At 55.8% G+C, this 21,919-nt stretch overlaps 2 protein-coding genes across 2 annotated transcripts; both read right to left on the bottom strand.

Annotated features, from left to right (window-relative positions):
• Positions 1-333: 333 nt before the first annotated feature.
• Positions 334-4,611, bottom strand: KLK1 (kallikrein 1). Its single transcript, XM_058708490.1, has 5 exons — positions 4,530-4,611; positions 2,947-3,106; positions 1,426-1,712; positions 1,152-1,288; positions 334-536 (listed from the first exon to the last, which is right to left on the bottom strand). Exons 1-5 carry the CDS (start codon positions 4,573-4,575, stop codon positions 381-383), a joined length of 786 nt encoding a protein of 261 aa, XP_058564473.1. The 5' UTR covers positions 4,576-4,611; the 3' UTR covers positions 334-380.
• Positions 4,612-5,655: 1,044 nt separating this feature from the next.
• KLK15 (kallikrein related peptidase 15) lies at positions 5,656-18,424 on the bottom strand. The gene is made up of 6 exons (XM_058708919.1): positions 18,414-18,424; positions 16,168-16,276; positions 7,994-8,210; positions 7,416-7,715; positions 7,160-7,296; positions 5,656-6,520 (listed from the first exon to the last, which is right to left on the bottom strand). Exons 1-6 carry the CDS (start codon positions 18,422-18,424, stop codon positions 6,356-6,358), a joined length of 939 nt encoding a protein of 312 aa, XP_058564902.1. The 3' UTR covers positions 5,656-6,355.
• Between the last annotated feature and the right edge of the window lie 3,495 nt (positions 18,425-21,919).

Genomic DNA, 21,919 nt, shown 5'->3' with positions numbered 1-21,919 from the left:
CACACTTCCTGACTTCTCTGCCACAATAAAACCTGGGTGCCTCACAACCTCCACGTGTGACCCTCCGTGGCGTCCTCTCTCCCCAGGGCAGGGTCGGGCCCAGCGTGTGTGAACCGGTGTGCGAACCGGTCTTGAGTCCCTGCCTGGCCCTTTAGGGTCTGAGCCTCTCTCTGTGCCGGTTTGTCTACACCTGTCTTTACTCCTTCCTTTCCCCCAGCTCATAAGCTTCCTGGCAAGAGACTGAGAGGACTGGGCTCTAGACTGGGCGGGGTGGTCCCCAGCTTCCAGGTGCGCAGGGCCTGGAAGGCCAGAGGACAGCAAACGTGAGGTGAATCTGATGCGTATTGAGTTTACTGGGGTAGGAAACACGATGGGGGCATTCAAGGGTTGGCTGTCATGGTTTCTCTGATCCACTCCAGGTGCGAAATCACTTTGGTGAAGACAGCAGGCATATTGGGGCTGCCACATGGGATGTGGCCCCAGGACGTGATTCCTTGAAACATGCCATTGCAGATCAGTGGCCCCCCGGAGTCCCCCTGCAGCACAAGGGGGAGAAAATGACAAAGGTCAGCCGTGGCGGCGGGGTTCTGCCTGTGGAGCCCCAGCTCTCACACCTGGGCTCACAGAGCTCGAGACGGTGACTCCCCAGGCCCGGGAGAGGACACGGTTCTCTCCACAGTCCACTGCCAGAGGGCGGGCGGGATTCCAACAGAGGAGACAGCGGCTGGAGTCATGGCCAACGGGGAGGGGACTTCAGGGTTCAGTTTCTGCACAGGGGGCAGGGTCCAGAACAGTCCCAGCCGACAGGTCAGTGGGAGAGGAGCAGAATCCATCTACCGGACCCTTCTACCTTCAGGACTCCCCTCTGATGTCACCTCTCCCAAACAGCTTTCTCTGACTAGACAGTAAATATGAGGGAGGGACAGGTGAACTCCGATGTGGTGGAGGGAGGTGCCTGTGATACCAGGATGGGGGTGTGGGAAGGAAAGGGGGCAGGGAGAGGGCGCTGAGGCTTGGTTGGGGGGAGATACAGTCTGGAAGCCGCAAAGACAGATGCCCAGTTAGCTCTCAGCAGCAGTCCAGAGCCCGAGTCCCCTCCCCCAGCACCTTGAGGCCCAGGAGGGAGGGGAAGGGGGGACAGACTGGCTCACCACACAGGTGTCCTTGCCGCCCTCCAAGTATCCAGCACACAGCATGAACTCTGTCACCTTCTGGGAGTGGGCTTTGGCACACACATCGTTGGACAGGAGTTTGAGGTCCACGCACTGGAGATCGTCTGGGTATGTGACTACAGAACAGAGATGAAAAGACCCCAAGTGGCTCCTCGGCCCCTCCTCCCTCAGACCCTGGAGTCCGGGTCCCCAGCCCCTCCTCCCTACACCCAAGGGTCTGGGCTCCAGGCTGCAGGGTCTGGCCCGGGCATACACTTATCTGGTTCGATGCTGCCCCAGCCGGAGGCGTAGCAGGTGCTCCCCACTTGGGGTTCCTGGGTGGGCAGGTCCAGGACCCTCACAGCATCGGTTATCTGGGCGGGCTCTGCCAGGCGTAGCAGCATGAGGTCGTGGCTGTAGTCCTCTCCCGGGAGGCGGGTGTGGTTCTCCAGGAGACTCAGGTTGAATCCAGGGTGTGGGAAGCTACCACTGACCTGGACAAACTGGGCTGTGTCTTCGTGCTCAAACAGGTTGTAGCGACCCAGCCACAGCTGATAATTGCTGGGGAGAGAGGGGGCCCCAGGGAATGAGGAGAGAGGAGGGGGAAAGGGCGATGGGGAGCCTGGGGGGGGTGTCGCGGGGAGAGAGAGAGAGAAACAAGGAGTAACCATGGAGAGAGAGACAGTTGGGAAGGTAAAGAGCTATGAAGAAAAGACAGTGAGTGAAAGACAGAAGGATGTGACAAGATCAAAGCCAGAGACAAAGACAGTGAGAGTGAAAAGGAGAGAGCAGAAAAGGAGAGAGGGAATGAGAGGCAGAGGGAAGACAGAAACAGAGCCCAAAGGAGACAGAGACAGAAGGAAGGGTCCCGGGGAAGAAGAAGAAGTGAAGGAACAGACTTGGAAGGAGCAGGGGCAGCAGGCAACGTGACTGAGGGAAGAGGAAGCAAAGGGAGAGAGTGAGGAACACAGGCAGTGGGGGGGGGGGGGGGCGGAACGAGAGAGAACAGGAAGGGAGCATGGGAGTGGGGGGAGGGCCTGGGACCTGCTCAGCTGCAGCGGGGGCTGTGGGGCTGGCTCCCCAGGAGCGGGTGGCCTGGCCCCCAGCCCAAGGACGGCGTCCCCCTCCCTCCCCAGACCTTCCCACCCGTTCCTCCTCCTTCTCCCCCTCCTCCTCCTCTTTCGCCTCCTCCTTCCTCCAGGGCTCCCACTAGGCTCCAGCTGAAACCAGCCCTTCCCTGTGTCCCCCTGGAGTGGATCATTGTCCTGGAGGGAGGGGCTGAGCACATGGGAAGACCCCTTACACAGAGACATATGGGGATAATCCCTTCCTCTTTCTGGGGTCCCATCCTGGGGGGTGCTCAGCAGCATTGGGAGTGAGGCAGAGACCCAGAGGCAGAGGTGGAGGGTGAGACATACAGTGACAGGGATGCGGCAGAGGGACCCAGAGAGGGACAGAGACCTGGAGAGACACGGAGGCGCTGAGACCAAAGAGAGGGAGACCGAGAAGAATCTTAGTCATACAGACAGACACACAACAGAGCCAGTTATGGAGAGACACAGGGAGGCAGGAGGGGGAGACACAAGAAGACATTTACAAGGAGAGATGAAAAGACACAGGTACCAGCGGAGGGCTTTCCTGGGGTTGTCCCTGCCACTCTCCATGACCTAGACCAGGAATGTCTTTCTTTCTCTCAGTCCTCCAGCCTCCCCTGAGGTTAATCCGGGACAGTGCCCACTGTTTATTCCTGTGGGAGCACAGACGGCCCCCCCCCAGACCCTCTGCCCCCACTCACTCATTTATGCAGTGGGCAGCTGTGAGCACCCACTGGGGGTGCACCAGGACGCCCCCACACTGGAATTTGCTGTAATGGTACAGAGCTGCCTGCCAGGGCTGGGAATTCTTCTTACAGTCCCAGCCTCCTATGATCCGGGACTGGATGGGAGGCGCAGCACCTGTAGAGAGGGTGCCGGGTCAGAGCAGGTGGGGAGGTGGCACCAGGAAGGCCTGGGCTAGGAGAGGGGGTTGTGTGGCGGGGTTGGGGGGACATGGGTCCAGAGGAGCAGGGCTGGAGGTCTGGGGAGACGGGCAAGGGGTATGGGAAGGGCCTGGAAGTCTGGAGCCTGCCCTGGGATTGTGGGTTGGTGGCAGGTCCTGGCGGGGGAGACTGCTGAGAGCAGAGCCAACCGCAGGGATCAGGCAGGAGACAAGAAGGCAGCATCTGGGGCAGCATGTGGTGTGGGGGTCAGGTGATACAGGGGTGATTTGGTGCCTCTTGACTGGGACTGGGAGAGGGTCCTCTGGGGGTCTGGGGTCCTGGAACTAGGGTTGGGGTCAGGACTGGGATGGGGCTCAGGAGGAGGGAGAGCCAGATGATAGTTCTTCTGGGATTGGGTGATTCATGGAGATTGGGGTCACGGTCTGAGGGTGTTGGAGGGATCTGGGGTTCTCCTGGGGGTGGTGTCGGAGAGGAAGGAAGGTGGAGATGTGTTGGGGCCAAGCAGCTGTGGGTCCTCCCTGCGTTCCCACTTGGTGTGGGGTTTTAGAATCACATGTTGGGGTCCTGCGGGAGGTAGGGGAGGACAGCTGGGCTCTGAAGGTACTTGGGATTCTGGAAGGAAGTCTAGAAGAACAGAGCTTCACAGGAGGGGTGCATTTGGGGAGGGCTGCGGCGTGGTCAGGGGAAGGAAATTCCACAAGGAAAGGAGCGTGTGGTTGGGGGTTCTGGGTGTTCTTCCTCAGGGAGAAGGCTGGGGGTGCTGGACTGGGGTTCAGCGGCAAAGAGGTGGGGAAGGAAGAGACATCTGTAGAATCCTCATACCAGGAGGGGAAGCGGGTCCACCTGGAGTCATGGAGTCTGTTTGGGGAGAAGTGTAGGTGTCTGATGGAATTTAGGGAGTCTTGGGAAGATTTGAGGGAAACCAGATGCCAGGGACTGGAGGACCTAGCTGAGAACTGACAGCTGGATGGGAAAAGTCACCAGGGTATGGAAGGATTTGGGGACTCAGGACCTAGAGCCAGAGAACCACTAAGGACTAGAAGGGGGCTGTCGGGGTCCCAGGATCTGCTGGGACTGGGGGCACTCTTTGCAAGAGCAGGAGTCCCCCAAAGAGAGAGACAGATGGCCCAGCCTCTGCCCCTTTGGTAAAGTGGCTCAGGGCAGGGGTCAGAGTGGGGAGGAGGAGAAAATTTGGGGGGTTCCTGGGAGGGAGCAGGACCTAGCACAATAGTGGGAACTGTGACCACAGAAGAGGGGCTGGGAGAGAGCCGGGGACCCGGCCTGGGATGGACTGTGGGAGAGGAAGAAGTTATTGGGGGTGAGGGCAGCATGAAAGTGGGGTCCACTCTCCCCCTCCCCCTCCCATCCCTCTGTCTCACCAGCCCCCGCCAGGGACAGGGCAAGGCACAGAACCAGGAACCACATGGTGACCACAGGCAGGCAGGTGGTGAGCTTGGAGCTCAGGAGCCTCCCCAAGGAGCATTTTAAAGCCTTCATCCACCCCCTCCCCACCCTGAGGACCCGCCCCTGCCCTGCTGGCATCCAGATGCTGGCCAAGGCCCTGCCCCTGCTGCCTCCTGGGGGCTGGACACCTCCTCCCACCCCAGAGCTGTGGAAGGGGCGGGAGAGCAAGCACCTGTTGTTCTGCGGGCCCTGATTGTGCTGGAAGCATTCCTGGGGCCTGAGGCCAGACAGGGCAGGGCCTGGAGCTCCCAGGCCCCTGCTCTTGGAGACAGAGCTGGTGAGGGGAGTTGGGGGGGGGGGTGGTGAGAAGAAACAGGAGCACGGAAGAATCAATGACCTCCAATACAAAGTCCGATATATACCTGAACCCCAAGGAAGGTCACACACCTGAAGACCCAGGGTATCCTCAAACACCAGCTGAGGGGCTCCGATTCCCTTCTCCCCGTACCACTTGGGGCCAACACGCCAGTTTCCCAGCTTCAGCTGCCTCCGAAATGTAAGGCTTTCAGAACACCCTGATTCTTGCACTCCCAGACTCAGGATCTAGGTCCAAATCCATTTATTGTTTCTCTCCGAATAAAATCTCAGGGTACCCACCACCACCTAGTGCCCCCAGATCCAGAAACGAGGTGTCAGTGGTCTCCCTAAATAAGTCCCCTAGCATTCCAAAATCCAATGTCCCCCCGCCCCTCCCAGAACAACATTGGGATCTCATCACACCCCACCACTACTCCTTGAGCGTCCAAGTCTGGACGCTCAAGTTTAGGTCCTTTAAAGTCCCAGGAATTCCAGATTATCTGCCTCCCAAGGTCAAGAGAGGCCTGTCTACAAACTGTAATTCCCCTTCCCCCAGTAGAATATTTAGATCTCAGGAGCCAGGTTCATGTGGTTCAACATTCAGTGACCTTGAAGACCACATTTTGGGAAGAATCTCTGTAGAGAATCAGGAACGAGATTTCTGCAACCTCAACGGTAAACTCTTGGGCTTCTGGCACATTCTCTGAGCTCTTCAGCAAAATCAGAGTAGGCCACAGGGTAGCCCAGCCTCCGCTGCATGTCGGGAGACTGCCTAAGGAAAAGGAGAGCATTTGCCTTCTTGCTTGGCTGCCAGGAGGCCCACAACTGAATCTCGAAGACAATGAAGTCATTCCTGATCATCTAGCGTGTGCTGGGGGTCTTTTCCGCTGGGGTCCAGAGATATATTTGCCCTGTGCCAGGCACTATTGGAATGAGTTCATATAACCTTCCTCATTTAATCCTTACAACGCTGTGAGGTAAGCAACATGAAGATCTCTGTTTCACACCTGGGGGAACCGAAGCTGAGTGGCATCGAGTCTTTTCCTCAAGACTGCACAGCTAATCCTGTGTATGTGAAGGAAGAGCCCTGCTTCAAGCTATTTCTTTTCACCTAGGCATCGGGGCAGCGAGTGAAACGGAGCAACGCACAGTGGCCTTGGGTTCCCCACCCAGTCTCTGGCTCCCACTTCCCTTCATCCCCAGAAGAAAGTCACAGCAACTCCTACAGAGAAACTTGCATCAGCACTGTTATCTCAGTGTTTAAACAGGTGACCTTGAGCACCAGCTCTGGCTTGACATGGGACAAATCCTTGGCCAACATGTGCGTCGTGGACAGATGGGGTGTGAAGGGATGGCTCAGTTCTGTCCCAGGTCAGGATGGGGTGGCTGGCCAGCTACAGGAGTTTCTGCTCAGTCAGAGACACAGGCGGTAGGACCAAAATAGTCAGTTCCTCTTCATGGTGACCCTGATCCACCCCAAGTAGCTGCAGACTTTGGTATAAACACCAGGCTTGTGAGTAGTGTCACAGGGGACGTCACCCCAGGACACGATTCCCTGCAGGACTCCCCCACAGACCAGCCACCCTGTGTGGGGTCCCCCGGAGTCACCCTGTGTGGGGAAGAGAAAGTCGGAGTGGGAAACTTCTGGATCCAGTGCCCCCATCCTTAGCCTAATCACCGGGCACGATCTCAGTCAAAACCCAATCCGACCCCACCCCATGCAATCCCTCTCCAACTCAAGTCAATACAACCCAGTTTAACCCAATCTAATCCAACTCAACCCCAACCTAACACAAGTCAATACAACTCAGCCAATCCGTGTTCAATCCCCGCCGTGTAACGCCAACCCGACCCAACCCCCACGTCGTCCCCATTCAAAATCGAGCCAGGCCTGTGTCCATCCTTACTGCCAACACAGCCAATCCCAGCTGTTATGGCTTTCCCATCCCAGACAAAAATTACCCCATCCGCATTTCAACCCAGCATATTTTCCTTCTAAAATCAAACCAAGCCCATTCCTATTCTCAAATCAAAGCCAGGCCATTCCAGACCAACCACCACGTCATCCACCCCAAACACAACCCACCCCTACCCGCATTTCCAACCCCATCTCCAACTCCACCCCCGTTCTAACTGCTCTTCCTTCTCCACCCCCAAATCTATCCCTAGCATCTTCTCTGGCCCAAAGCAAGCACAACCCGACCCCCTCCCAACACCCAAGCCTGTTCCCCTCCCCCATGGCTCTGACCTCACAGGAGTCCGTGCCTCCGCCTTCTACTCCTGCACACACCCTAGTGTTCATAAGGCGCCCTGGGTAGTCCTTGCTACAAGATGTGGCCGGGATAACACTGATGTTGGCACAATGCAGCATATCTGGGAGACTCACTGGGGAGGACAGTGGGTTGGAGTGAATCCATACTTTCAGGCCCTTGTGTCCTTCGCCCACGAACCCTGGAGAATAGGGTCCCTGGAGGCCCGACACCCAGCGCCATCCTTTCACGCACCTTGTGACCTTGTGCTCCCTTTGGTCCCAGGCTTGTCATCAGCCACCAGGCCCCAGCCGGACACCACGCAGGCCTCGCCTGGTTGGGGACAACGCGTGGGCAGCGCTACGGGACGCACTGGCGAGGAGAGGCACGTGGGCCGGGTTAGACGTAGCAACATGACGTCGTGGCGATGGCTGCGCGCTTCGTGGCACGGGTGTGGGACGAGGCGAGCCACAGTCCACAGCACTTCCGGGCCATCGCGCTTGCGCAGATTGTGCTCGCCTAGGTGCACGCTCATGAAGCTGTGCGCGTGCGCGGGTGATTATCCGCAAGGGCAGTGAGGAGCGGACAGAAAGACCAAAGAGCGGGCTAGCTGGGGTCCTTCACCCCTCGGGGAATCTGGAGATGCCATTACCCTCTGTGTCCGAGGCGCTGAAGCCAATAGTTCTAGCCCCTGCCCCTCCGGGGCCACGGAGGTGCGCACACTTGGAACTCAGCCCCCAGGCTCCAGCTCTCTCCTCCTCAGAATCCAAGATTCTCAGATCCCTAGGCCCTTGGCATCCTGCCCCTGAGGACCCTGAGCCCTGCCTTCATACCCGGTGTGGCGGTGGGCAGCAGACAGCATCCGGCTTGCAGAGTGAGGGAAACACTGCAGGTAAAGCGTCCACGCTCCAAGAGGGCCGCTTGCCTCGGCTGGGAGTGGGGCTCACACGCCTCACCTTTCAGCGTCTTGGCGGAGTGGTGCTGGGCCGCTGGGAGAGGAAGCAGAGGAGGATCCCTCAGGACACAGTCTTTTCTCTTGTGGCACCTTGCCTACACCCTGCCCATAGTATGTATTTTTCACCTGTGCTTTCCCCCAATGTCTTAGGACGTCCCCATCCTTGAATTTCAAGTACTGTCTTCTCTCGGGCTTTGACAACTGCTGCTTGTTTTCTCCAGGACTGTCCCCTTGCCCTTCACCCTCACCCGTTTACTACAGGATTCTGGGAGAGCGGGTATGTGGGGAAGGACCAGAAGGCAAGAAGTCGTCTGAGATTAGAAGTGGAGACAGGGACACTGGATAAGGATCCAGAAAGATGGTCACTTGGGACCAGCCATTCGAGGTCGCCACGCTGCCACAGGCATCAGATGGATGGGATGTGGCCACTCAGTGTATGACACCCAGTCTTGGCTCCAGAGTCTGGACATCTCAGCCAAATGCAGATGTGGCCACATAAGGTCATGGGCAAACATACAGCTGCGGCTGCAGCTTCAAGGATCACAGCACAGAGATTCATAGGTATATATGAGTCTGGACAGTTCCAGTGTGGGTGTGCATGTGGATACACACACACACACACACACACACACACACACACACGCACACACATGCACAGACACTGATTTGGACATACAAGCTCACATCTAAATTTACAGTCTCCTGTGTGGGTCTGAACGTACTAGGTCACAGACTTGCACTTGGTCTAGCACCCAGGGGCTGGACAGCAAGGTGGGGTCCTTAATAAGGGTACATGGGGAGAGACATGGATATGCACTCGGTCCCCCAAAGACTTGTGCGCAGACGTGATTCTGAGTATAGTGGTTATATCGGAATGTTAGAGTAAAACCCCTGTGTCCATGTTATCTGTGAGCCTTTGAGCAAATTATTTGACCTCTCTGAGCCTACATTTCCTCATCTGTAAGATGGGATTGTTGTAAGGAATGAATAAGAGAGACAGAGAGAGATGTCTGGCTTATTATAGCTGCTTAATAAATACTACTTATTTTAAACAAAGGACACGTAGACTTATTTATGCAGATGTACATGTGGATGTTCAGGTTCTGGACAGAAATTTAGCCAAAGTAACTCCAGGCTCAAATGACCAGGCTCAAATGAAGATAATCAAGGTCAAAACTATGATTCATCCTCAAGTCACTTTGTGGGGATTCAGAGTAATAGACACTGACCCAGAGGGCCAACACTTAGATGTGGCCCCACTAGATCACACCCCAGGGAAACAAAGGACACAGGGCTAGGCATCCAAGGTCAAAGACATAGCCAGAGGCACAAGACAGGACTTGTTTTCCCATCTCTAGACCTGTTGCCTCGTCAGTCACTTGGTGTTCAAGGTCACTCATTGCGTTTCACATAGGGGACCTGGTTCACACATGTGGGCAGGATGTGGACACACAGGGCCTTGCAAACCCACCACACACACACACACACACACACACACACACGCAGGGCACTGCAGCATTGTACCATGCACAAGGACATAAACAGCGATGTTTCAAAGTCACAAAACCGTGACCCGCTACTGGGCAATGGGGATATGAGCCCTCAAGATCACAGCCAAACACACAGACACCCACACTGGGGCAGGAATTTGCACAGCTAGACAAAATACCCACATTCTGCCTGCCAGGGTCAAGAACTGGGCCAAGGGCCCTGGCAAGGTTGGGGGAATGCGGATGTGGTAGACAGGGGGCTTAACAAGGGAAGGGTGGGGTTGTCCTGCAAAGAAGGACAGAGGGTGCAGGCTGAACAGCTGGGCATCGAGGCTGCATCTGGCCAGTCCAAGCCGGAGGAGGGTGGAGGCCCTGGCTGGGTGCAGCGGCAGGCGGGAGGCAGGGAGGAGAGAGCACAGAGAAAGCCTGAGGGGAGGCTGGCAGCAGGGGGGAGCTTCAAGGGGCCCCCAGAGGCGAGGGTCACGTGGGGACATAATGAAAGTCCACCCTCAACTTCTCCAGGTAGAGGCGTCAGGTTACAGTTAAGTTCTCCATGGGTGGTAGCTGAACATGGTTTGGAGTTTTCCTGCTACCCAGGGTCACCTTGACATTGTGGCCACCCCTCTCCAGCCTCAGCCCTCTTCCCTGTCAAGTGAGGCCGGTAGAGCCCACCCTACAGAGATGTTTTGAGAATTAGATGAGCTGTAGCATGTACCCAGGACTCAGCAGTGCTAACAACACCCTCACGGGGTACTGCCCTGGGCTAAGTCCCTTTTCGTGCCCCACACACAGGACCACATTCAATCCTGCCCTGGGGGCATCAGTTCCTATGTCCATGGTACAGTTGGGGATCTCGAGTCGCAGAGATGTTCAGTAACTGCAAAATGGTGAGCTCGAGGGGCGCCTGGGTGGCGCAGTCGGTTAAGCGTCCGGCTTCAGCCAGGTCACGATCTTGCGGTCCGTGAGTTCGAGCCCCGCGTCAGGCTCTGGGCTGATGGCTCGGAGCCTGGAGCCTGTTTCCGATTCTGTGTCTCCCTCTCTCTCTGCCCCTCCCCCATTCATGCTCTGTCTCTCTCTGTCCCAAAAATAAATAAAAAATGTTGAAAAAAAAAAAATTTAAAAAAAAAAATGGTGAGCTCGAATTCGAACCTGGAGTCTGTGCTCTTGACCTTGCTAACACTTGTTGAATGCTTATTATGAGCTTTATCTACATTGTGCTATTGAAACCTCACCGTGGTTGTCATGGGTAGGTGCTGTCTTCTAGAGAAGGCACTCTAGGTGGAGAGAGGCGAAGTCATTTCCTCAAGGTCACACAGCAAGGAAGGGGCGGCCCCAGACCTTGAACTCAGGTCTGTGTCATCCCCAGAGCTGATTTGCTGTCGGGAGCAGCGAGAGACCCAGTTGGCTTGGGGACTCCAGAGCAGCCCCAGGTTTCTGAAAGTTCTTGGGGTAGGGTGAGCACTCAGGAGCATCGGGTGGCTGGGTGGGGTGGGGCGGAGCAGGGCTGGGGGTGCTGGCAGATCGTAAGCCCTGGCTTTGCTCCTAATGTAGCGGAGAGGTACCACACCCCCACAGACCCAGACCTGACCTGGGCCCACCTCACCTGCAGGCGTCAGCAGGAAGGAGAAGGTGAGAAGCCACATTATGGAGAAGGGATGAGGGTTCTGCTGAAGTCTGGGGAGGGGAGAGAGTGAATGGAGTTGAACCTGGACACTTCCACCCTCCCCTGAATCCCTCCAGGCACAAACACATCCATTCCACCTGCTGCTTGAGAAACTTCTTTCACCATCTTGGTCCCCCCTACCCCCACCCCAGACTGCTCTCCGCCGCCCCCCCCCCCGCCCCGCCCAGGTTCTCCATCTCTGAGGGTTCCTGTTGTTTCTCCAGGCACCAGAACAGGCCCTCAGGTGCCCCACAGCCCGTCAGCCCCCAGCACCATCCCACTTGCCCCTGGATCTCTCTCCAACCCTGAGGCTCTGGTTCAGGATACATTCTCCCCCCAGACCTTAATCCCAGCCTCCTGTCTGGCCTCCTGGGGGTGTGTCTTCCCCCCATTTGTCCCTCCGGTCAAGTTCCCACTCCCCTAGCTCGTTCCCCTACATGCCCCCTCAGGGTCTTTCCATGCCCAGAGTTGGCCCTGTCCGACTCCTGCCTATAGCCCTCATAGATCCCCAGCACCCTCAGGATAAAGTCCTCGCTCCCCAGCCTCACTTTTGAGGATATGGGGGTTTCTCCCTTTCCAGCCCCTCTGATCAGGTGTCTCATGACCTTGCCTTTCTAGGCATAGCTCATTCTCCCATTTTCCTTTCTGTGATTTCATGCCTCCCTGCCTTTGCTCAGGCTGTTCCTCCTGGCAGGTATGCCATTCCCTTCAAGGTCCACTTCCTCCTTGAGGCCTTTTCTGACCTTCTCTGGTCCATGGTGTCTACCTTACCCACCAGACTGGGAACTTACTGAGGGCAGGCTTGGCTTGACTGGAATCTGGATCCCCAGCACTGCCCAGTGAAGGGTCTAGTCCATGGGAGGCCCCAGCAAGCTTAGGGAATGGAGGAAAGCCTTCCTCTCATCTTCCAAATTCATATTCCGCCCCCAAAGCTCAGCCCCCACCTCTTCTGGGAGGCCCTGGGGCCGCTGAGCCCTGGTTCTGCCTCCACCACATCACAGATCCCCAGACATGCTCAGGCAAGGTCTTCTCTGTGTCCCCAGCACTGCCCAGCCTGGAGCCTGTCACACGGGACACCTTGGGGAGGTTGAGCTGAGTTGACCTGAACCCCTGATGACTCCTGACTTTGTTCTTGGCTCTGATACAAGTGTTTTTGGGGACATCCTCCTGATTCACTCCACCCCCACCCCTTCCCCGTCCCCCCCCCTCCCACTCCCCGCAGCTCCTTCTTTCATCTCCGGGACATTTTCTTGGTTCAGGTTCAACTTGGAGCCTCAGTAAAGGACACATGAAATTACACAGGTGCCCTTGAAACTCAGCTCCCTCAGGGCAGTCCATGTCTGTTCCCGGGGATAGGGCACCCAGTGTCTCTTCTAGATCAGGGCAGACCTGTGTCTCCTCTAGTGTCTCTCACCTCCCCCCAACCTTGACTTTTATCTCAAAAGATCTCACCCCCTCCACTCCCCCAGCTTCATATGGGGCAGCTTGGATGCCAGAAGAATGGGAGCAGGTATCTGAATACTTGAATTTATAAGTTCCCAGCCCCACCCAGGTCTAGGGGGTAGGGTGGGGTGGGAGGTGGTTGAGATTCAGGTTTACAGGCGGGGATGCCTAGGTGGCTAGTGGGGTGGGGGACAAGGCCTAATAAGCATTTATTAGGTTGAAGTTTTTGTCTGAGTCTGTAAGGAAGAATTCCCTGCCAGGGACAGTTCCTCAAGGGAGAGGAAGTAGGAGGGCAAGAACCCCAAATCAGAGATCAACACATAGGACCAGGAGTCTGGAACCTGGAATTTGGGGTCTAGAGTGTGGAAACTGGATTCTAGAGTCATGCTTCTTGTGCCTGGAGTAGGGTTCTGGATCTTGGATTCTGGATGTTGATCTGGATCCCTGGTTTTGGATTCTGAACCTTGGATCTCTGATTCTGGACAGTGGATTCTGGATCTGGATCCCCACTTGATCTTGATTTCTGGATTCAGATCTCTGATTCTGGATCTTGGTGCCTGGGCCTCCTAACTCTGGATTCTGGATATTAGATTCTGGATCTTGGGTTTTGCAGTTTTTTCTGTGGCTCTCCAACTCTGGACTCTGAGTTTGGAGGTCTAGAGTCAGGCATTTATGACTTGAAGTATAGAGTGTGGATTTTAGAGTCTGAATTCTGGAGTTTGGGTCTGGAATCTGGATCCTAGAGTCTGGTCTTTGAGTGACAGTTCTTAGTCTTGGATACTAGAAGCCTTTGAATCTGGAGTCCAGACTAGGAATCTGGAATTTGGTGTTTGGAATCTAAGACTTGAGGTCTTGAGCCACCTTCCTTTGTGGGACCTGAGTGGGTGGTGGCGAGGGGAAGGAGGTGAACCCCTGGGTATTTAATCATCATGAGAACTTCCTGGTGCCAGGCTAAGCGCTTTCCATCGTGATCGCATGTGTTCCTCCCACTAAGTCACGCAGGCATGTGACACAGATGGGGACCCCGAGGGAACTGACACCTAGCTCAGCCCAAGCTCGCGGGCTCACGGGGAGGGCGCCTGGCTCCGCCCTCGACGCGGTGACGTCTGCGCCCCTCCTCCCGCCCACTCTGACCGCGGCAGACCTGGGCTATCGATCCTAGTCCTCCTGGGCATCTTTCCAGTTGTCCTTCACCTCCAAAAGCAGGCCGAGTTCCGCCCTCTGCCTTGCTCCTCCTCCTCCTCCTCCTGCGAACACTCCCCGGAGCCTTTCTTTCCTCGACTCCTGTGGATCAACCGCCAACCACCCAGGTCTCTTTCATCTGACCCTGAACTCCAGCCTCTGGAGGCACTCGCTCTTTGGCATCCTCCCGCCCCCAGTGTCCCCAGGCCCTTCTCACTCGCGTCCTAACTCCTTTGTCTCTCCCCAAACTCCTCCTCTCTTGTTTCTCATCTCAGGGACAGCTCCACCCACCACCCAGTTCCCCCAGGCACTGTCCCAGCCCCTCCCTTTCCCTTAGGCCCTGCAGCTCCGCGGTCCCCAGCCCCACCCCTTCTCTCTATTCCCTTGGCCTGGGTGCAGCTTCTAGATCCTTGCCTCCAGCCTCCCTCCCATCCATCACCAGGTGGCCTCAGAAGGTCTCACTACACTGAAGGTCTCTTTAACACTCAGAGTTGACCCCTTTCTCCTCCTGCTCACAAGCCCTTCTGTGGTGACTCCGCATCCCACTGGACAAGGTTCCTGCCCTCAGTGGGACGTTCGAGGCTGGGACCCCCTTGTCTGAACAAGACTCACCTTGAATCCCTCCCCTAGGGAGACAGTCACTGTATGCTGACCACCCTGGAATAACCCTGGATTCCTGGTGCTGGAAGCTCCCCCTTCCCCTTCATTATGGGACCACTCGAAGGTGGTGTTTCAGGGTGCTGGCCCTAAAGTCAGACAGCCTGGGCTCAGGCCCCTGCTCCCCCATTTGCTAATTTGGGAGATCCTGTTATGTATTTTCGCTTCTTTGTGCTTCTGAGTCTCATCCTTAAAATCAGGTCTTCAGAGGACCCCATCATAGAGTTTTCCAAGGAGTATCTAAGAGCTAGTGCATGTCAGGAGCTAAGAGCCCATAGCAAACCATGACTGTTAATTTCGCCCCATTTCACACAGGAACAGATAGGGGGAAGGGGAGGGCCCCACTGGTTCAAGATCACCCAGGCTGTAGAAGTTGGGAGGAGAGCAAGAGAATGGTCCAAGGGATCCTGTTACCTCTTGGGTGCAAAGCGTCACTTCTCTGGTTATCAGGGTCTTAGTGTGGGGTAGGAGTAGAAAAGGGATGGGGATGGTCTGTGGGTTGGATGAAGTAATACGCATGGAACAGGTGTGTAAATCACAAAATTAGGTTGGCGTTTGAAAGACTGGTTAACACAGGGTGTGATTCAGATGTGGACTCCAGAACCAGGGGGCCTGGGTTGGAATCTTGCCTCGAGCACATAACACATCCTTGGGAAAGTCGCTTGGCCTCTCTGTGCCTCAGTTTCCTAATCTGTAAGACGAGAATAATTGCTTCTGCCTCACAGGAGTGTTTTGAGGCATGAATGCCTGAAACCCGTGCCTGGCGACTTTTGCCTCTTTTCTTTTTGTCCTGGGAGGCTCCCGCCGCTAGGTGGCGCCAATGTGCACTTGTCCGCCGGAGGGTTTGCTCCTGGGTCTGAGGGAGGAGGGTTTGGGTGAAGGACCCAGAATCTTGGAACTCTGACTGAAGAACGAGGTGAATCTTGGCGGCTGCAGGGGCAGGTATGGAGGTGGGTGGGGGGTGGAGACCTGTCCCGGGATTTGTCCCTAATTGGTCTACAGGAGTTTCGGGATCCAATCAGTGATGGGACGGGTTTGTGTAGGCGTTTGGTTTCCCACAGGGGTGGACTGCCGTGGACGGTGGACGCAAGGCCGTGTCCCTCCACCCAGACCAGAGAGCTCCCACCGTCCTTCATGGACAGAGGGGGAGGGACCAACATCCAGTCCAGCCCTTCTGGGTGTCCCCCAGCCTGCCCCTCTCTCCATCTCTCTCTCTTCCCCTCTGGTTCCCTCTATTTCTTTGTTTTCTTTACTCTTTTTCTTGCCTTTCTGAGTGCTTCCCTTCCTCCCCCGTCTTCATCTCAATTTGGGCATCTCCTTCCTCCTTTTCTGTCACCTTCCCTCCTTTCTGCATGGCCCGCTGTCTCCCATCTTGTTCTCTTTGCGCCTCGGGGCCCCACTGGAACAGAATGTGCGTGCGGGGAGGGTACTGCAACCGGCAGGTGGCTTTGCTGACCTCCTCAGTCACCTCTTGCACATTGCCACGCCACAGCACTGGAGGACTGGCTTGGGACACACGACGAGAGCAGAGACAGTCAAGGATGGAGACACAGTGACACTTAAAGATAGGGCTCATTTTCCCTCCTCCAGACCCAGCTGGAGATGAGGCAGGGTTACCTGGGCTGGCACACTTGGGGCGCTGCCGGTGGAGCTGGAGGCGTCGGAGTTGGTGGTTGGTGCTTTCAGCTTGAGTAGCGTGAGGCTGTTACTGCTGGAACGGCTTTCTCTGGTGTGGCACAAAGAAGGACCAGGGGACAGGTCAGCTTCTGGGCAACTGCTTCATCACGTCCGTCCCCATTGCTAATCTGGCTCCGCCCTCAATCCCAGACTCATCTTCAATTGCCTCTCCATCCTGGACCCCCAGGATGAGGACCCGGGCTCAAAGACAACCTTCCTGATCTCACGCACTGCCTGAGAGGCTGATTTGGGATTCGGATCCAGGGCTGAAGGAATCTCCCATCACAACAGACCCCACTCTCTGCCGTACCCTTTCGGTCCTCTTGTCCAGCTTCTAATCATCCCTCCATGTTAAGTCTCCATAGCCGGGCGACCAGCCCTCTCCCGAATAGAGATTTTAACTTAATTCCACAGCCCTCGGCTAGACCTGCCCAGATAACATCCGGCCTAGGCCCCGCCCCGCCCCCCGGAGGTAAGGCCACGCCGCCATCCAGTTCCCCCACCCCCACCCCCCCAAGGAGCAGAGAGACCACGCCCCAAATCCTGGCCGTGTCCAACTCTTGGAGGGCAGCTCCTAGAGTGAACTCAAGTTCCTTGAGCAAGGGGCTCACTGCTTGTAGCACTGCCCTGAAGTGAGCACGCAAGGGCAAGGTCAGTTCTGAGTTTAGATTGACCTACTGGGGCAGGACGGGGATGGGATAGAGGGGGAGAATGAGGGACAGAGGCGGGTGAAGAAGGCTGGAGGTGCTAACAGGCCTGATCTGGGCTGGGGCGTAGGAACAGAGAAGGGGACAGTCAGTGACAGCCGGGAGGCAGGAGGGGCCAGGCTTGGGGAGGGATGGGTTGGGGGAGGGGAAGTTAGGGGTGTGCCCCAGAGACTGGGGGACTCACAGACCCAGGGGGTGGAAGAGGAAGAGCAGGGCTCTTGGTGGAAAATGCTGGGCTCAAGTGGGGCTTGAGGAGGTGAGAGGCTGGGCTCCCACCTGCGTGTTGTGAGGGGGGGACGTCGTGAGTGTAGATGTCTCCTTGGAGCTGCTCAGCTGAGAGACTGGGGTCAGAGCTCAGGTCATCCTGAGTCCCTTCTGCCCCTCTCCTCACTCGCACTCGCTCAGCAAACCCTGAGGGCTCCCTTTAGAGGTATCAGGAGTGGACCCCTTCTCCCTCCCTGCCTGCACCCGGGCTAGCCCAGTCCTCACTCCGCCTCTCCTCACCCCTGTGGTCTGACCCCCGCACAGATGCCTGAGGGACCCTTGAGGTGAGGCCCTGTCCTGCTTCTGCTCAACATCGCCCACGGCCCCTGGGTCCCTCGGAGGAACGGCCGCGTCCTCCCCGTGGTGCCAGGTGAGGCCCCTTTCTTCCCTCTGGCGTCACCTTCCCCCCTCCCCTTGCTCCCTGGGCTCCATCCACACTGGCCCCGCTGACACCCTCACACACACCAGGCCCGCCTCCCCGGCCTCCTCTTCCCCCACGTTCCGCACGGCTCACCCTCACCTGCTGCAGGTGTTTCCTCCCTGTCTCCCCTTCTGCACGCCTTCTCCTCCCCCGTCACACCTGCTGTCTCCCCCAGCTCCACTGGGTCGCCTCCTGACATGCACTATGCCTTCTGGGTCAGGTTCACTGTTTCTGCCTGTGTCCCCTGGTACAGTGGGGCCCCAGGAGGGGCGCTGTTCTCTGTCTGGTCACTGCGGGCTTCTCAGGGGCTAGGTTGGTGTTGGGCACGTGATGGATGCTGAGCTGATATGTGCTGCACGGAGAAGGGGGTGGACTGTGGTGTGGACGGAGGTGCGGGTAGTGCCGGATGGGGTGTGGGATAGGGTAGGGCAGGCGCGGAGGCCTTGGGGGGCGGGGCTACAGCTGGGCCTGGTGAACCCTCCACCCCAGCTCTGAATCTGGTCCCCTCCCCCAGCCCAGATGGCCAGCAGGCAGGTGTCTTTGCAGTGTTGTGTGCTCTCTGTTGTTGTGTCTCTGGTTGCTTTATGTCACTACTCAGAGTGGTGGTTTGGACCTTCCACTAGGTGTGCTTTGATTTGTTCATTGAAGAAATCCTGTCCCGCCAAGCTGTCTCCGTGGACCCCTGGAGACGTTTCTGTCACTCTGTAGCCCGGATTCCTGGAATTCCAAGTGCTCTGACCTCAATACTGCCGAGTTTGAGGGAGGAGGGAACTTCCCCCCCCCCCCCCCCCCACTTCTCCGCCATCTTGACTCCTTTTATTTTAACCATTTTTCCAGGCAGGTGTCCTTACTATCCTCTTACTCCCCGCCACACAGCATGAAGTCTGTCACCCTCTGGGCGAGGTATCTGGCACACAAGTCTTTAGACAGGTTTGAGGTCCACACAGTGGAGATCATTTGGCTTTCTGGCTACGGGCAATGGAGGGACAGGGGTGCGGGCGACATCATCTGGCTCCTCAGTCCCTCCTCCCGAGGACCGAGAGGTGTCAGTTTCCAGCCTCCTCCTCCTTCAGACCCAGGTGTCCTGGATGCAGTCGGCGAGGTCGCCCTGGCATGTATTATTTGGGTCGATGATGCCCAGCCCGTGATACGGGTTGGCACAATGCACCATGGAGGAGAGTCGCTGGGGAGACCGGTGGACTTGCAGTGGACCCATTAAGTTCGGGTCCCTCCGCCCAGAAGCCGAGGAGTCTAGGCTTCATAAACTGTGGGCATCTGGCTCTTCTCAACGTCTTCCAACTCAGGGCTCCCTGTGGCCCCGGGCTCTTCGTCAGACACCAGGGCTCAGCCAGCTGCCACGCGGAGGGCGTCCACAAGGGGGCAGGCGTGAGCAGCACGCCGGGAGGCACCAAAGAAGGAGCAGCGCGGTCAGGCTAGTGGCTGCGAGGGACGTCGTGCGCGCACCTCGGCGCGGTTGTGGCCGACGCCTGGAGCCCCCCACTGGTGCTTTCAGTCATTGCCTTTGCGCTGATGATGCTTGTCCAGGGGCACCGGCATGGAGGCGTGCGCCCGCGTGGTTACCCGCACACCGAGTGAGGAGAGGACAGAACGATCAACCAGTGGGCGACCTGGAGCCCTCTGACCCTTCGGGAATCTGGAGATCCCATTACCTCTCCCCAGACCCCGGGGCACCATCCCTGACTCTGCCTCTCAGCTACCTAAAAGTCCCAAACCGCTCACGATGGCTCGAGCGGCAGTCAGACCCGCCGTTTTCTTCCCCTCTCCGACCAGGAATCCAGAACCCCGTCCGTCAAGTCCCACGAGATCCAAGAGTGCAAACCCTCCAGCCCCCCATTCCCTCAGGTCCCCACTCCGAGCGTTTTGGCGTCCTAGCCCTACCGCCTTGGGACGCGGGAGCCTTTTATACCGTAACGGCAGTGGGCCGCAGGCAGCGCCCCCGTGGGGAAATGAGGGAAGCGCACAGTTAGTGCCCGGGTTCATAATAGCTTCCTGATATACTATTTTCTTTTACTAGGAATAGTTTAAAATTTTTTTAAATGATTTTTTTATTTATTATTTTGTATTTAAAAATTTTAACGTTTATTTATCTTTGAGAGCACGAGCGGGGGAGGAGCATATAGAGAGAGGGAGACACAGAATCCAGCTCCGAGCTGTCAGCACATATCCCAATGCGGGGCTCGAACCCATGAACCTCCAGATCATGACCTGAGCCTAAGTCAGACGTCTAACCGGCTGAGCCACTCAGGTGCCTCGAGATGATTTGAAACATGTCATTTGCTGTTACTCTTTTTATCCTGTAGATTTGCTATTTATATTTTTTATTTCTTTTCTCATTAGGATAATCAGGTTCATATATAAGTTTACACCGGTAATCTTGTATTTTTTATTAGTATTCTTTAGAAGCTGAAGACCTACAAAATCTTGTCCACCTGTCCCGCAGGGAGTCGGAGGGGGTGCTCTCTGGCCATTTCAGACTCTGTCCCTCCCTCCCTCCTCTCTGCCTCCATCCCTTCCTCCCCTCCCTCCTCCTCCCTCCTCCTTTCTCTGGGTTCCTCTCTGTCTCTTTTTTTTCTTTTAATAACTTTATTTTATTTATTTTTTGAGAGAGAGCACAAGTGAGCGAGGGGCAGAGAGAGAGAGAGAGAGAGAGAGAGAATCCCATGAGGTGCAGAGAGAGAGAGGGAGAAAGAGAGTTCGGAGCCTGGAGTGGGGCTTGAGCTCACCCAAAGCGGGGCTTGAACTCATGAGCAGTGAGATCATGCCCTTGGCCAAAGTCAGATGCTTAACTGGCTGAGCCACCCAGATGCCCCTCTGCCTTTCTATGTCTGTTCCTTACTTTCCTCCGTCTTCCTCCCTCTGCCCAGCTCTGTTTCAGTTAGATCTCTCTCTCTCTGTCTTTCTGGTTCTGCCTCCTTTCTGACTCTTCCTTTATCCATTTCTCTCTTTGATCTTCCACCCATGTCTCCACCCCTTTGCATATTAACAGACCTGCCTTACCCACCCCCTCCCTTGTGCCCTGGCACCAACAGGAGAGGCTGACAAAGAGCCCAAGGACTTGGTGGTGATGAGGAGCCAGGCCCCGAGATCCTGCTGTTTTGCACACCTGGTAGTCAAAAGGCAGTATTGAGAGAGGCAGAGTTCCGAAGGAAGAAGTTGGGAATCACGGTGGATGGGTCAGAGTGACCAACATCCAGAAATAGCAGCTGGGCACTTGCCACTGAAGTCTGGAGCCAGAAACTTGGGACCAACAATCTCGGGTTTGTAACCTGGATTCTGGAGTTTGTAACATCAAGTCTGGACTCCAGGGTCTGGGCCTGGGGTCTGAGTGTGGGAAGTGGATTCTGGAATTTGCTATTGGAATCTGAACTCAGAAAATAGGACAAAGGGGGTGCCTGGCTCTGGCTGGCTCGGTCAGAAGAGCATGCGACTCTTGATCTCGGGGTCCTGAGTTCGAGCCTCACAGTAGGCGTAGAGATTACTTAAATAGATAAAAGTTTAAAAAAGAAAAGAAAATAGGGCTGTGGAAGTGGACTGTGTTCTCCAGAGGCTAAGGTCTGAGTCTTGGGCCTGAAATCTGTATTCCAGTGTAGTGGTTCTCAAAGTGTAGTTAGTAGAAACTTGAAGGGGTTCCTGAGACTGTTATAGGGGGTCTTGTGAGGTCAAAAACTAGTTTCCTGTTAATCCTAATGCACTATTTACCTTTCTCGCTCTGACTTTCATGAGTGTACATGAAAGTGATAGCACAGCAAATTAAATGCAGAAGCAGATAGGGGAATCAACCCAGCTGTCTTCTGTTGCCACATTTTAAAGAAACTTGCAAAAATGTAAAAACGTTGTTATCTTCTCAATGGTTTTTTTGTCTCAGAAAATAGTTATTTTTCATTAAGATACATTATTTATATTGACATATATTTGTTATTGTTTTATTTTTTAATTTTTGTTAAAAAAATTTTAATGTTTATTTATTTTTGAGACAGAGAGAGACAGAGCATGAATGTGGGGAGGGGCAGAGAGAGAGGGAGACACAGAATCCGAAGCAGGCTCCAGGCTCAGAGCTGTCAGCACAGAGCCCGATGCAGGGCTCGGACTCACGGAGCGTGAGATCATGACCTGAGCGGAAGTCAGACGCTTAACCGACTGAGCCACCCAGGCGCCCCTGTAATTGTTTTAAAATGAATCAATGAAGGCCATTTGGGTGGCTCAGTCGGTTAAGCGTCTGACCTGGTTCGGCTCAGGTCATGATCTCACGGTCCGTGAGTTCAAGCCCTGCGTCAGGCTC

This window comes from Neofelis nebulosa, chromosome 17 (genome assembly GCF_028018385.1).
Source record: "Neofelis nebulosa isolate mNeoNeb1 chromosome 17, mNeoNeb1.pri, whole genome shotgun sequence".
Classification (NCBI taxonomy): domain Eukaryota; kingdom Metazoa; phylum Chordata; class Mammalia; order Carnivora; family Felidae; genus Neofelis; species Neofelis nebulosa.
The sequence above is the reverse complement of the archived record's forward strand: the minus strand, read 5'-3'. Positions and strand labels throughout refer to the sequence as shown.